At 47.9% G+C, this 15,241-nt stretch overlaps 1 protein-coding gene across 2 annotated transcripts in view; it reads left to right on the forward strand.

Moving 5' to 3' along the window:
* Positions 1–15,241, forward strand: part of FGFRL1 (fibroblast growth factor receptor-like 1) — a 244,843-nt gene that overhangs the window by 216,173 nt on the left and 13,429 nt on the right. For both annotated transcript variants that reach the window (XM_019552957.1, XM_019552958.1), the window contains exons 4-5: positions 6,400–6,480; positions 14,829–15,113. In XM_019552957.1, the coding sequence (XP_019408502.1) occupies positions 6,400–6,480; positions 14,829–15,113 (366 nt within the window). The remainder of the gene's footprint in view (positions 1–6,399; positions 6,481–14,828; positions 15,114–15,241) is intronic.

Consider the following 15,241-nt stretch of genomic DNA (forward strand, 5'->3'; position numbering starts at 1 on the left):
GGAACATGATTCTTCTACAAAGTGGAAAACTACAGCAAATTCATCACCCTTAGAAGCAAGCATATAATAAATGATTCCTCCTGACAGCCTTACGAATATCATAGACCACTGGTGTTCTTGGAAGGGGACAAAACCCTAAGGCTAAGTACAGACAGTCAAAAAGCCCAAGGTTGAATCAATTCAATCTTTGCAGGTTAGCCTAAGATGCAGAGATTAAACTGAGAAACAACTGGACAGACATTCACTTCTGATTCCAGAAATGCAGGCACATGTCTGCAGTGGCTCAGGCCAGAAGCCCGGGGGCACTGGCCAGCTTGGGCTGTGTGTTTGCTTCCTCTTCCTGCTGCCCCTGAGGTCTCTGGGATTTGCAGTCCAGAACCACAGCAGCAGGACACTGCAGAGTTGCTCATTACTTCCTCTTCCTTCTTCCAGGTGCCTCTGGGATTTCTAGTTCACAGTTGCAACCAGCCGTAAATTTTAAGCAGGACAGGGCAGGGCAGGGCGGGGCAGCTCTGTACTTGGGGGAAGGGAAGGTTAACTCCCATCCCTGGCCCCAGACCCCAGCAGGGCTTTGCCTGGGGGTAGGCGGTCTGTACCTCCCCCGCCTACCCTCTTCTCTGCTAGAGCAAATAGCCTAGCACAGCTCAGCAAAGCATGCTGGGGGACTCTGATTTAACTTGAACCAGGAAGGAGTCTGGGACAGAAGTTTCATAAACCGGTTTAAACCAAATCAGTTAAGTCTGATACTACATTCAACCAGGTCTGTCTTAAACCAGTTTCAGCCATTTTGAAACTGGCTTATCTGTACTGAGCTTTTCTGTTGTGTTACAGGTTTAAATCAGTTTCTGATGACTTAAACCGGTTTATGTGTAACTTCTGTCCCTAGCTTAAGAGTTAAGATCTTGTTCAAGAAAATGCACAAAGGTAAACTACTTTCTTTTCCTGGAGCACAGCATCAGCACTACTGGAAAATGAACATGGAGTTCTGGAGATTTGGGCCTTTATATATAGAAGGCTCAGAATTCAATAAGCTATGTGGCTATAATGATCCGCTATTTAATGTGAAGGTAAAGAGAATGTTTAACTTCTTTGATAGCAATAAGCTGATTCACTGGGTCATTTCAGCAGTTCTGAAAATACCTAAAAATCATCAGTAGGCACCATTGGATTCTAAATTATTTTCTCAATTTCGTTCATAGCTGCACATGAGCAACTTCTTCAGGTCCCATCTCTGTCCCATAGGCATTTTCCATCTCATGTCCTGAATGATGTTCTCATTGGCTGCACAAAGAATCTGGGTGCCACAGGATGATACAAGTTCTGGTTGGATTGGAAAAAATGCCCTGACCAAAAAAAAAAAAGTGCTGGATACAATCCAGCAGTACTCATAAAATCTACGGCAGAACACAAGCAATTGTCATGACCAGGTCCAAGAAAACTGAGCAGTGGAAGGGAAGCCCAGACCTTTAGCCTCTTCTACTCTTTGGAAAAGCTCAGGGTCAGAACTGAATGTAGAGCTTGAGCTGAACTAAAGCAACTGTCAGCCTTGAGGATGTTGTTCAGGTTTGGTTTCAGATTTTATTGCTTGGCTCCCTCTCCAGCATTGAGCAAGCTGAACAGTGAGGTCATTCTGTGGGGAAGGTTAGCTGTCCACAGACATAGACCCACTGTTAGTCACTAGAACTGGGTGTGAACTTGTTTTCCTGTCCCAAGAAACGTCCTGTGATTTCAACATTTTCTCTGTACCTCCTCAGGACTAAACCAAGACCTGGTGAAGGTTTTTATGAAATACAGTCAGCCCATCCCAGGTTAGTCAGGGGCTGAGGGAGATGCACACTGAAGTCCTTTAGACTAGGCAATTATACCTGATTCTCTAATGTCCTACTGAGGTCCCTTCCGACCCTCACATCCATGAATCCTAGAGAAATGCCCATATCCCAAGGATAGTTGTTTTTTTCTCAGGCTACTCTGATGGAGCTCTTCCACTTTGTGTAAATAATGTTTGCTAAGCCAGGGGTTTTCAGCCGGGGGGTACGCGTACCCCTGGTGGGTACTTTAGAAGGCCCCAGGGGGTATGTGGCAGCAGCGTGGAGAAGCCGCCAGCACTTCTGTTTTTGCTGCCATGTGCTGCACAAAAGGACCCTCCCCCTGCTCGTCAACCGACCACGAGGGTACTCCCCACTTCTCGACAAGCCACCAGGGGTACCCTGACCAAAAAAGGTTGAACAGCCCTGTGCTAAGCCACAGAGAGACCCCTCCTAAAAGGTGGAAAGTTCAGGTTCAAGTCCATGCTCTGAATAAAGCAGAACAGAAACTTGGGTGTGAGCCCTTTCCAGGTGAATGCCCCGTCTGTCACTCTTCTGGGTCTTGCTGTCGGTTTTGTTTGCTCCAGAAATTCCTAGTCCTGCACAACCGTCTTTGCAGGAATTTAATTGAAACTCATCCCATTTCCATGAGAAGTTCAGGATTTGATGAACTGGCACCTTCTGGTCAATAGAACAAAAGGAAAAAAAATCCTGAGGTCAGAAACAGTCCAGTTCAATTTATGGGGCTCTGGGTTGTCCCACTGCACATACCATTTTCATGACCCTCCACTTAGTATGAAATAGCTGTCTTGGAAAAATAAATGCCTTCCCTAGATGTGAGTTTCCATGTTTATCATATTTTATCTTCTCCAGATGCTGCTGCTGCATTTTATTGTTAAAGAAGCAACCTTCCAAACAAACAGAGATAGCATGAAGCTTCCTGGTTCTAAAGAAATCTGGTTAAATGCCATAATTATTTACCGAGATCTTCCTCCACCACCCCCCCAAGTCAGAAAAATATTTATTCTGTGGTTTGGGTGCAGTTATCCAACCCTACTTTTATCCTGCCCTACCCCCCCAAAAAATGATTTCTTTTCCTGGGTTTTTTAGGTAACCCCACAGGTTTGGGATTTGGCTGAATAACAAGCAAAGAAGCGTCTTCAAAGGATCAAACGGATTCGGAGCAATTTGGCTCACATCAAAGGCTTGGCAGCCTCTCAAGTGGTGTTGAGAATGCCAGTCAGTGTGTGTGTTGGGGGGGGGGTACACATGGGCTGACATACTGTAACATGAGGCAGGAGGCAAGGGTGGGTATGCTGCTTTTTGTGCATCAAGCTGAGTAGGATTAAGATATAATTGACAGAGCATCGCGACTTAAACGCCTTGCCCACTTCTAAGACGTTCCGCAGATTAACAGCGGGCAGCAGTTCCACATAGCTGACTGGAGTTTGCTTTCCTTTTTTTCCGTACTTACTCTACACCCTGTACACTAGCCTCGCCTCATCCTTTTTTGATTGTGCAAAAGAAGATTGTGGCTGTTTGGCAGAAAACATTGCGAGGTTTTCTTTCCTGAGCAATTGTATATTTAAAGAAACAAAACTAAGTGATGATAATGATGGTGATGGTGTTATTGTATTGTTACGCAAAAAGAACCTGTTTGTCATTTGTAAGCGATGACCAAGAGTGAACAGGAAAAGTGATGCATGCATATATACATATACATAGGTATGTATTCTTGCATGCATGTATACATATATGATATGCATGCATATATAGGATATATAGTCATATATGTCATGCACGTGTGTGTGTGTGTGTGTGTGTGTGTGTGCATGCATATGTGCCTGTATATGTACATGGATTTTTCTCATGCACCATAGTCCCAAAGTCCCATTTGTGAGACAGTGCAACGGATACTTGCTTCTGCACATTGGAAGGTCTGTGCCAGTGGGTGGGTGTATGGGCTGGTGCTCATTACTCAAGCAGAGGCAAACCTGGTCCTATATGTTTTTACTGAGGGAGAACTGGTTTTAAGAGCCTGAGGCAACTCCATTTCACACTGCTTCCAGACGGCTTGGGTGTGAGCAGGCCTGAGCCCTTCTGAAAGCCTTCAGTGTTCTCAGTGACGAGGGGGGGGGGAGGGGAAAAAAGCTTGAGTGATCTGCTGAAGTAACAACCCCACACACTGCTGCCTTGAAAGTTTTCTTTTCCCTCCTAAGTGACAGCTGCACATACCTCTGGGGAAACTCTGCTAAAGTAACTACAGACAGAGCAGAAAAATTTGTCAGGGACAAGGGGGGACGCCCTGCATGGCATCTCAGGCTTCCTCCCCGCATGCTGTTTAAGAGACAGCAGCAAATGAGAGCACTGCACGTGCGGGCATAAAGTCGCTGATGCTAAAGAGGCCAGGCCATTTTCCAGTGTGGCAGGCACTGGGGTCAAGGAAGACGTGGGGTTAAGTATATGTTCTTCAACAAAAGCTCCACTAAACTGTATGAGTACTACAGTGTTTGTGAGAGAGCTCAAAGACCAGATCTATTATTTCTAAGGAGTTCTAGGTATGTAGTTATAAACACTACATTATTTTCTCCCATTCTGCAACTGAGATTATATTCAAGATTAAGCCCCTCTTTTAGTCTCTAGATTCTTTTCCTGCAGGCTTTAGGCAGTTTCCGTCTGGTATTTAGTCTCTCCCCTTCTCTGGACGTAAGGTCCTGTGGTTTTTTTTGAGCTCCATGTAAGTTTTTTGCTTATATTGGTGGGCTTGGTGCAAGGTGACTAAGGGCCAGTCTCCAAGGCTAAGTGCAGACAGTCAGAAAGCCTCAGGCTGAATTGATTCAGTCTTTACAGGTTAGTCTAAGCTGCAGAGATTGAACCAATAAGCAAACAAACAGACATTCACTTTTGATTCAGGAAATGCAGCCACATGCCTGCAGCGGCTCAAGCCAGAAGCAGGAGGGTGCTACAGCATGGCTTTCTGGCATGTAGACAGCATGGGTGGTGAGTTCACTTCTTCTTGCTGCCCCCAAGGTCTCTTGGATTTTCAGTCTAGACTCACAACAACAGGACTCTGCAGTGTTGCTCATCACTACCTCTTCTGCTTCCAGGTGCCTCTGGGATCTGTAGTCCACAGTTGCAGCCAGAACTGAGTAAGCAGGGTAGGGCAGCTCCGTACTCAGGGGAAGGGAAGTTTAACTGCCCTCCCTGGCCCAGACCCCAGCAGGGACTTGCCTGGGGGAGGAGGGCAGTGAGCCAGCTCTCACTGCTCCAGCTAGGGAGCAGAGGGGTGGGGCCATCCCCGCTCTCTGGAACAGAGAGCACAGCCTAGGGCTGCAGGGCATGCTGGGGGACTCTGATTTAACTTGAACTAAGAAGAGGTCTGGGACAGAAGTTTCATAAATCAGTTTGACCTAAATCAGATACTGCATTCAACCAAATTTACCTTAAACCAGTTCCATCCACTTTGAAACTGATTTATGTGCACTGAATTTGTATTCTGTTACAGGTTTAAACCAGTTTCTAATCACTTAAGCTGGTTTATGTGTAACTTCTGTCCCTAGCCCAGCTGTGCAGCCTTGACCCATGTAAAATGTCCTACTTCAAATCAGACAGTGTGTGTAGGTGCTGAAGTAAGGATCCCTCACTTCAGCCACCTGCATTAGCTCATTTTGACCTGAGCAACTCATGGGCTGAACTGCGGTCCAACCGATGAGATGCCATTACCATGTCGCACGACCATGGTTCTAATCCTGGTTCTGACACTGATAAATTATGTAACTGTGGGCAATTCTCTGAACCTAATTTCCCTGTCTTTAAAAAGCGGATAATAAAAAACATTTGTTTTTCTCCTACCTTTTGTCTGTTTTGTCTAGTTAGATTGTCAGCAATGAAGGGCAGAGGCTGCTCTTGCTTTGTACAGTGGAGCACAATCACAGCTTCTAGGCAGTGGGATAATAGACTATAATTATGATGGTAGGAAAATGGGACTAGATGGATCATTGGTTTAGCCCAACACGTTCCTGTGTTCTTAATTTATATTTTTAAATAGCATCTGTACTCAACATTGCCTTCTTGCCCAAAGCTTTTCTTTCAACATCTTTGAGGGTTTGTTTGACCCCAATAAGCCTGTTTGCTTTCCTGGCCCTTTCTGGAAGCTGCAAGGTAAAATTGTTGCCAGAATTCCACTCCTTGCGTTCTGTATGACTGATCACATAAGTCTCTCCCACCTCCTGGGTTTAATTAGCTGTAATTTTGATTTATACCATTATTTGCATGGAGGGTAGAATGGATCAGCTCTTCCAAGGGAACAGCAACCTGTAAACATAAACAAAGGGGCTTTTGTCAGCTATTAATGGAAACATTGATTAATCTCCCATCATGTTAGTAGCCTGCCGAAAAGCTCATAAAGCAGCAAACAAAATTGTTCATTAAACTGCTCGGCTGCTGGAGCCAGGATATTGAATGCAAAATGCACATTAAGTGCATTTCAGCAGTGTGGTGCCTCCCAAAGCCAGTACAATTCCCTTCCATCCTCTGGTTCAAACAGTCCTGTGCGGGGACATTTTTAACATCCTTCCCTTTCGTTTTTCTGCAGATGATGCCAGCTCAGGAAAGGACAGCCAGGTACCTGAAGGCTCCAATGGAGAATATGAAGACCATTCTGGAAAGCAGTGGGGTAAGGAAGAGAGGAGGGTTTTTTTTTCTTTATATTTCCTTCATATTCTCATCAGTGCTAGCCATCATAATCAGAACCAAAGAAGTGCACTGAATGGATGGAAAAGGCCAGGTACAAAATTCTGTGCAAAGACCGATTTGTTATTAGCAATGGTCAAATACCAGATACTCTCCACTGAATGGTTATATGACCCCAGCAGTCTTTCCTGCCCAGAGCAGGGGGGCTGGACCCAATGATCTCACGAGGTCCCTTCCAGCTCTAAACTTCTGTGAATCTGTGAATGCATCAGTCTGAACTGATCTACTCTGATTTCAGTGTTGCTTTGCCCCATGAAATGTGGCTTGTGACCCACAGTGGATCTTTGGCTCCCTCTCAAGACAGTTTTGTCCTGAATTCATTCCCTGGGCTGTGGTTTTCCCTTACACACGCGGCCTTTTGCTGACCTCAGAGGGGTTCTCCATGACAATCGTATTGAAGTTTACTCTGGGGTTTTAAAATGGCACCCTGAGCCGGCGTATATTTGCTCCCCCTGAAATCAAGTAGGAACTTTGATTTCATGAAGGGCAGAGTTGAACCAATGCTAAGCATTTTTGAAAATCTCATTTTTCACTATTTTTAAGGCAAATTCAAGACCTTCTCAATGCTGAGGGGTGCTAGAACGTAGGGTTTGGGTCGATGCTATTCTACAGCAACAGCAGCTATTATAATTCAAACCAGAGCAGAATTGCTTCAAGTTGTGTAAGTCCAAGGTTTGGGTTAAGCTCTCCTCTAAAAGAAAATAAGCAAAACTGCTGTTGGCCACCACAGACATGGGCGAGATGTGAACCGACACTTCAGAGGTGTCACTAGCTCAACGTTGCTTTTGCAGCACAGTTTCATTCATCCCTTTTTAATATTTTGTTTGTTGATGATGTGTGACATGTAGGTGGCCATCGACCAGCTTCATGGGTGTCATCATGCCATGCAGCATGGCTAGATAGTATCTTCATGGCATAGTAAGGATGGAAAGCATTTGCTTCAAAGGGGCAAGCCTATACCAGTTGAGCTAAGAAGAGTCTCCTCCAGGAGCTGGCAGTAGACAGTCAATGACAATATTGTGTTACAGTTCAGGTTCTAGGCAGAGATTGTGCTTGTTTTCTTGTGAAGGGTTCAAGTTCGATGGAGGGGATGTGTCATTTTGAGATGAGACAAGTTTGATAAAGGGAGACAGAGATGGGAGGAATAACTGGGTCATTCCTCACATTAGGAAAGGAAACCAGTGCAAATCTCTATTCTTGCCTCATTTCTGTAAGGAATACAAGAGGAAAAATAGGATTCCATGGCTGGTGTGCCCCCTGGAGGTAGTTTTGGCTGGTCTTAATAAATTAGGCATCTGCATATGTAGCATTAACTCTCTCCATTTCATGGCATGACACTTGGGACTAATCCATTCGCTTGTGAGATATTCCTCAGGGAAAAGAATCTGTTCAACTAAGACTCTCTGCAACATCCCTTTGTGAATTTTTTCATTTTAATTAGGCTGATGAAGTCTTCCAGTAAACAAAATTTCAGCAAGAAACCTGCCCACACTGTCCTGTTGTCTCTCTCGACTCATGCTTTCCCTCAGCCTTTCTGATGGCAGCATTTAAAACTGTACCAATGTGCAGTCCATGCGTACAAAGCACACCCTGAGCGGTGTAGCTGGACTGTTGTGCAAGGTATAAATAACATAGAGATGCTTTGTAATGGGGAGCTCGGGCAGTTAATCAAGCAAAAGTCTTGTCCTGATTTGGGGACAGCTATTTTGTAAATGCAAACTCACGGCCCTTTATGCCTCTCTCTCCTGCTCTCTCACTCTTGCCTCTCTGTTTCTTCCCTCTCTGTATTTCTCCTTCTTTCTCCTTTTGTTAACTGGCCTCTCTGAACTTACCCAATTCAGGCTTTTGTCAAGGAAACATTTCAGGACTGTGTAAATGGGATCTGGTTTCAGTATACTGCACACAGGATGGAGCAGCTTTGGAGGCCACAGTAATCACTTAACCTTCAGAAGGAAAAAAAAAAAAGCAGCCTGCAAAGTATTGCTTTACCTGCAGTGTCTGGGAGAGGGATTGTAAAGCAGGTGAACATAAGATTTCAAACAAAGATTCTCAGAGCCCAGAATGAGAGTTAAAACCAGAGTTGCTGTTAACTGGCGCAGTGAGGAAAGATGCCGTTTCTGTTTCACAATATTGTACCTGCCCAGTGAGGGGAAAAAAATAATGGAAATATTTGCCTGGAACCAGAGAGCGGGTATGGGCAGTGACATGGGATTATTAACTCATCAGTCAATACGAAAAATTATTAGTGGATATGCCTCTTCTTGACCTGCTCCGTGATACGTTGACCCTGGTGCTGGAATCCCATCCCGTGGATATGTAACCTTACATGGGCCTGCCCTGCATGCGCTCTGACTAATTTATTGCCTTATTAGAAGATAACAATTTAGACGCATTTCATGGCTGGCTGTTAACCTCTTCCTCGCCCCACAGACTGGCATTCCACATCCATAAAGGCAGCACCCTGCGGCTCTATTAACATGTGGGTCCCAGGGCTGGTGCTTAAACCTCATGCGCTTGAGTGCTCACAGTGCGAGGTGCCGTAGGGGTTAACTAGCTCTCCAGGAGCACGATTGTTTGCACTGGAAGGGAAGCCTCCTGTTTCAGAAGATGATCAAGGGAATACCCAGCGATTTACACACCAAAAACTATGGCATGGGCTAGTATGTCACACTTGCTGGCTCAGCTGTCGCTGCTAGTACATTCGTGCTGGAGCTTCTCCACTTCATTAGATTACACATGAAAGGCTGTGCATGGAGAGCAAAGCATTTCTGCATAAGAGTTTGAAATAACATCACATGGCTGAGACCCAAAAGGACAGCCAAGGGGCAGGGGGTGGCAATGGAGGCAGGTGGCTGTTCACACAAGAAAGGACCCTGAAGATGTACTACTGGGTGTTTCCTATCAAGAGGATATGGCTCAGTCTAAGGCCAGTGTGTGGGGGACATACCCAGACCCCTGAGGGGACTGGCTTCTTTCTTCCAAATGTATGAGGAGAGGCTCGTGGACTGACAGTCTTGCTCACAGGGAGCTGCATACCAGCCTCTTCCATCCCTGAGTGCTGACAAGAGCCAGAAACCAGTCCAAAGTCTTTTCTGGGCATAAGGACTGCTCTCAGCTAATGTCCTCCGGGCATCTTGTGGATGTTGCTCCCCCCCACTACATCAGCATGGTGCACCTTCCTATGACGAATAGTGAGATTCACCCAATTCACCTGGGGAGCTCTGAGAGAGAGACTCCTGCCATTCCCCTGGCAATGTTAGTGCTGCTCTACACCAGTGCAGGACTTGATGGCAACAGTCAACCCAATGGCTAGGGACAGAAGTTACTCATAAACTGGTTAGAATAATCAGAAACTGGTTTAAACCTGTAACAGAATAAAAGTTCAGTGCACATAAACCAGTTTAAAAATGGCTGAAACGGCTTTAAAATAAACCCGGTACAATGTAGTACCACATTTAAATGATTTGGGTTCATGAAACTTCTGTCCCAGATCCCTTTATGGTTTAAGTTAAATCACAATCCCCCAGCATGCTCTGCAGCCTTGGGCTGCATGCTCTGCTCCAACAGAGCAGGGCTGGCTCTGCCCCCAGTTGCCAGCAGGGACTTTTCCATCTCCAGCAGCCATGAGCAGGATGGATTTCCCCACCTCACCTCCTTCTCGGCTGGGGAATCAACCCAGCTTCTAGCTGGGGCAGGAGACTAATGCCCACATGGCCAGCTTCCCCCTCCTTTGGGCATGGGGTGGGCATTTTTCCTCCCTGCCACCCACCTCAGCTGGCAGAGGCAGCAGGGCCCAGCTCCTGGGCAGGGACAAGGCCACGGCCTGCAGCTCTGCCCAGGAGGCACAGGGCAGCCAATGCTCTGACCCCCTGAGCCAGCTTCCGTGAAGCAGCGGTGCTAGGGGCCGTGATCATTTGGTAGCTTCTGGGACAGCAGCAGGGGTCTGGAAAGGGGTGGGAGAGGGAGGAGGAGGAGGCTGCTGTTTTTCCTTCCCAGCCCTTCTCAGCTGGCCTGCTGGCTGAGCAGCAGATATCACTGACTGATTGGCCTGGCTGCAGGGAAGCTCGCAGTCCCACCTGAGCTGGGAGCCAGGACAATCATATGGCTGCACTCCCTCCATGGCTACTGGGTCAGCTGAGGAGGGAGTAGGGGAGGGGGAAATGGCCCCCATTATGGGCTTCCCATGCCCTGTGATGGGCACAGCCTGGCTGAGGGTCCAAAGCCAGGGCAAGAGGGAGCTGTTTCCCCCCACACTCCCTCCTTAGCCAGTCACTGAGCTGGGGTATGGCTGGGTGATCGGGCTGGCTCCCGGCTCAAGTGGGAGAGTAAAGCCCCCACTGTGGGCTTCTCTGCAGCTGGGAGCTGGGCCAACCATCTGGCCATGCTCCCTGCTTTGCCAGCAGGGCAGCTTCAGAGCGAGTGGGGGGCAAATGCCCCCCTACCCTAGCCCGCCTTTGGACCCCTGGCTGTGCTGTGCCCAGCACTGGGGGTGGGGAGCCCTCAGAGGGAGCCATTTCCCCCCCACACACACACACTCCCTCCTCAGCTGGTCTGGTGGCCAGGTGATCCGAGCAGCTCCTGGCTCAGGTGCGGGAGTAACGCCCCCACTGCAGGCTTCCCCGCAGCTGGGAGCTGGGTCAATCACCCAGCCATGCCTCCTGCTTGGCTGGCAGACCAGCTGAGGAGGGAGTGGGGGGTGGGGGGCGGAAAAGGCCCTTACTGAGGGCTCCCTCATCCCTGCACCTGGCACAGTGTGGGGGACCAGAGCTGGATGGGGACCATCCCCCCCACTCCCTCCTCAGCCAGCCTGCTGGCCAAGGAGGGGGCATGGCCAGGTGATCAGCCCAGCTCCTGGCTCCAGGTTGAGCAGGGGGGGAGAAGAAGCACCCCGCTAGTGGTTCCCCTTTCCCCCCTTCCCCAACACCAGGGAGACCCCAGCTTGGGGTCCAGGTGGAAGGGAGGGTTCAGCCAGCCTGGACTGAGGAGGAGGTATGTCTAGGGGGACTGGCTCCAGGCATGGGAAGAGAGAGGGGAAGAGGCACTTTGCTGGAGGCTTCCTCCCTCCCCACTTTCCCTTTTGCAAGGGAGACCCTGGCTGGGGTCCAGGGGACAGGGTGGGTTCCCCCCCAGGCCCGCTTCTCAGGCTCCCTGGACTGAGGAGGGGGCATGGCTAGGGGGACTGGCTCCAGGTACAGGGAGAGAGGGAGAAACACCCCACTGGGGGCTTCTTTCCTCCCCCAGCGCTAGGGAGACCCCAGCTGGAGGTCTGGTGGGGGGTCCCTCCTCAGCAGACTGGAGGCTGAAGAGGGAGCTTGGCTGGGGAAATCACCCAACTCCCCCACTGGGTGTCAGGCTGGGAGGTGAGGTCTAGTGCCTCCTGGTGCCTGGTATGGGCCACTGCAGGGCTCTGCCCCCTTTCACTTTTGAAAAGCAAACTTGAGTTCACTTTCTTACCGGTTCAGGGTGCTTCACCTTGGTGGCCATGGCAGCGCAGTGCTCCCTCCTGTGCCAGATCCTGCCCGCTGGGCCATGGAGGTGGCTTCTGCCTTGAGCTGGTCCAGCTGCAGCCCTGCACCATGCTGTGGGCAGAGAAATCTGGGGAGGCCCATGACCTCCCTCCTCCCCATTGCCTGTGCACACACCTGCCCTTCCCCACACACCCACCCTTTCCTCACACACTGGGAGGCTGGGGGCAGGGGGCAGTAGGTCAGGAGTGAGGGGCACCAACAGGGCTGGGGTGGCTGTGGGCTGGGAGTGAGGGACACCAACAAGGCAGGGGAGGGGGAGGGGGCTTGGGCATGGACGGGGGGCAGGGCACTGGCATATCAGGGCTGCTGAGTGCCACCAAGCAGCAGGGGGAGGAGGGGAGCTGCAGCTGGACCTGCATCCTGATGAGTGAAGGGGGCAGGGGGAGCTCTAATTTTCCATGATTAAAAAAACCAAAATCAAATGCCAAAATGTATAGGTATTTAGAATTTATTTTATTATAATGACCAAGGCACTGGTAGGCTTCTGAATTGCTTTAAATATATCAATAAAACATTGTGTTCAACTGATACCTAGATATATATAGGGGATGTGTGTGTGTGTGGTGATGTTTCATTTTAATTGTGGAAAATGTGGATTTGGGGTTTTTAAATCGGAGAATTTGGGATTTGTCAATAGAGAAAACCAGGATCTCTGCTGATTATCTTGAGATATGCAGTTTGTTTGCTGCTGCTGGGGCTGGGAGGAACAGCTCCTGATTGAGATTTTATTAGGCTGGTGGGGAAAGGCGGGTCACTGGAAAGACAGTGGAAGGAAAGGACTTGGAATTTAAAGAAAGAAAGGATCAGAGTGGATATTGCCAGTGAAGAAGGTAGCACACAAGAAAGCACAGAGGCACTTGGCTCTGGACCTAAGCAGAAAAATGGTGGGAGTTAGGAAACAAGGAGGAAATAGGGGTGATGCTGCGCAGAGCCAGCGGGTGCGGGAAAGAAGTTAGAATGAGAAGAGGGGACCATGGTCCAAGGGTAGTGAGAGGAAGGTAATTTTTCAGGAATATTTTTGGAATAGAAAGAGTCTAGGTAGGACTCAGGCCAAAGAGAATAAATTAATAGTAAGTGGAGGAACTAGGATTAGCAATGTTCCTGTAGCAGTGGTTATTGTAGAGCACAGTTTGAGTGCTTGTGGGAATTTATGCTTTCTTCTAAATTACTCCACGCTGCTGTTAGTTATGATTCTCGCCTTGAATCCAGCATTTGAAGACATTTCTACATTCTTAGGACTATTGTATTTTACGTTATTTTGATCAGTTAGACCTTCTAATGGCTATACAGGAAGGATACTCAGCAAAAGTAATAAAGCCACTTGAATAAGACTATGTCACCTGTTTTCCCCTGAAGAGGGACAGAGAAAGTCATTAAACAATAATTGAAAGTTGATGGGAGTTTAAAGGTTAATTTCCTGTGGGTCTTTAGAAGATTGTATCCCATTATTCTGAACTGAGGATTTGGTTCCATGTGAACTTCCACTTGAGAATTTGTTCTTTTGGGTGCAGTAGTGAAAATATTTGTGCTTCTCCATCTCTAGTAAGGTAAGGTTGGAACATAACCCACAACTCTTCCTCAAGTCTACTGGTAGCTTGAGGAGTACTCTATCTGCTCATCTGCTACTTGGGTGACATTGGGTTGTAGTTCTTACTAATCACAAAAGTCTGTGCCTTGTTTTGTTCTTGCAAGTGGTGATTTTTTGCTGTGTATACTTCATAAAGCAATACTGGGTGAATCTTGGAAGGTTCAGATCAGCGTGGAAAAGCCTGAATGTCCAGTCATAGTCGAAACCTATGGGCTTGGCAGAATTGGTATAGCGATCTGGAGAGAACTAGGTTAGCTTCCCAATTTCCCTGACTTTATGGTATGGTTGACTATGTTTTGAGAGATGCTGAGCCCTCTCTTCTCTCATTAAAGCCGGTACGTACTTGAGGTGTTTAGCTCTTCACAGAGAGATCACGAGAACAGCCAGCCTTGGGGGACTTTTACCTGTCTGCTTCTGATCACAGCTAAAACCAGGGAATATAAAGCATCAATGTCCAAAACATGATAGTAACTCTAATGTAAACTGTGTGCACCTCTACACATGACGAAGCTCTGCTCTGACGTGCTAATTAGCATGTGGCGGCGCACACTTGATTAATTGAGTCTGCTGGTCCACGCTAATTAGCATGCTCCAGCAGCCTCCGTGTCATGTATATTCAGCATCACCATGTTTCAGAATGGTGGCAGGGGCGCTTTAACTAAAGCTCATCGGATGAACTTTATTGAAAACGCTCTCATGGCCATTTCGAAGCATGGGATCCTGAATACACGTAAGGCTACAGGCAGTTTAATTAGAGCAGCTCACAGTGTTGCTCTAATTAAAGCGCCCACCCCCCTATCCCAGATCACATGTATAGATGCCATCCGTGTCTAAATTCTGTCTTCAGTTATGGCACCGAGACATTGACCTACATCAGTAGGTGGGTAGTACTTAAGGCAGTTGGTTCAAGCAATGCAACTATATTACAGATTATCTCAGCTTTAAAATTTATGAACCTACATAGGACCTACTTTACTGAAGGAAGCTGTCTTTGCCAGTGTATGCACTAGTGATACATGGGCACTCCTGGCTTATTTGGAGCTAGATGCCTCAGAAATGAAGAGGGCAGAATCAGCTGGCAGCAGAATCACCCCCCGGCTGTATCATCCATCATGGACCTTGCCTATTATAGTCAATGTTTAATGTCTTTCGCAGCCCGGCCCAGGTTCACACAACCGGCCAAGATGAGGCGGAGAGTGATCGCACGTCCTGTTGGGAGCTCCGTCCGCCTGAAATGTGTTGCCAGTGGGAACCCGCGACCTGACATTACCTGGCTGAAGGACAATAAGCCCCTCACCCCGCAGGAGATTGGGGAGAACAAGAAAAAGAAATGGACACTAAATTTGAAGAACTTGAAGCCAGAGGACAGTGGCAAATACACGTGCCGAGTGTTCAACAGAGTTGGGGAAATTAATGCAACGTACAAAGTTGAAGTAATCCGTAAGTACTGCCCTCTGGGACATAGCACCAAAATCGGTGTGCACTGCGAGTATCTAAATGCACAGAGGAAACTAGATGGGGAGGTGTTGCATGCGTCACTGAAAACAGAGAAGCCATTCTTCACAATC

This window comes from Crocodylus porosus, unplaced genomic scaffold, assembly GCF_001723895.1.
Source record: "Crocodylus porosus isolate Cpor-Errol unplaced genomic scaffold, CroPor_comp1, whole genome shotgun sequence".
NCBI lineage: Eukaryota > Metazoa > Chordata > Crocodylia > Crocodylidae > Crocodylus > Crocodylus porosus.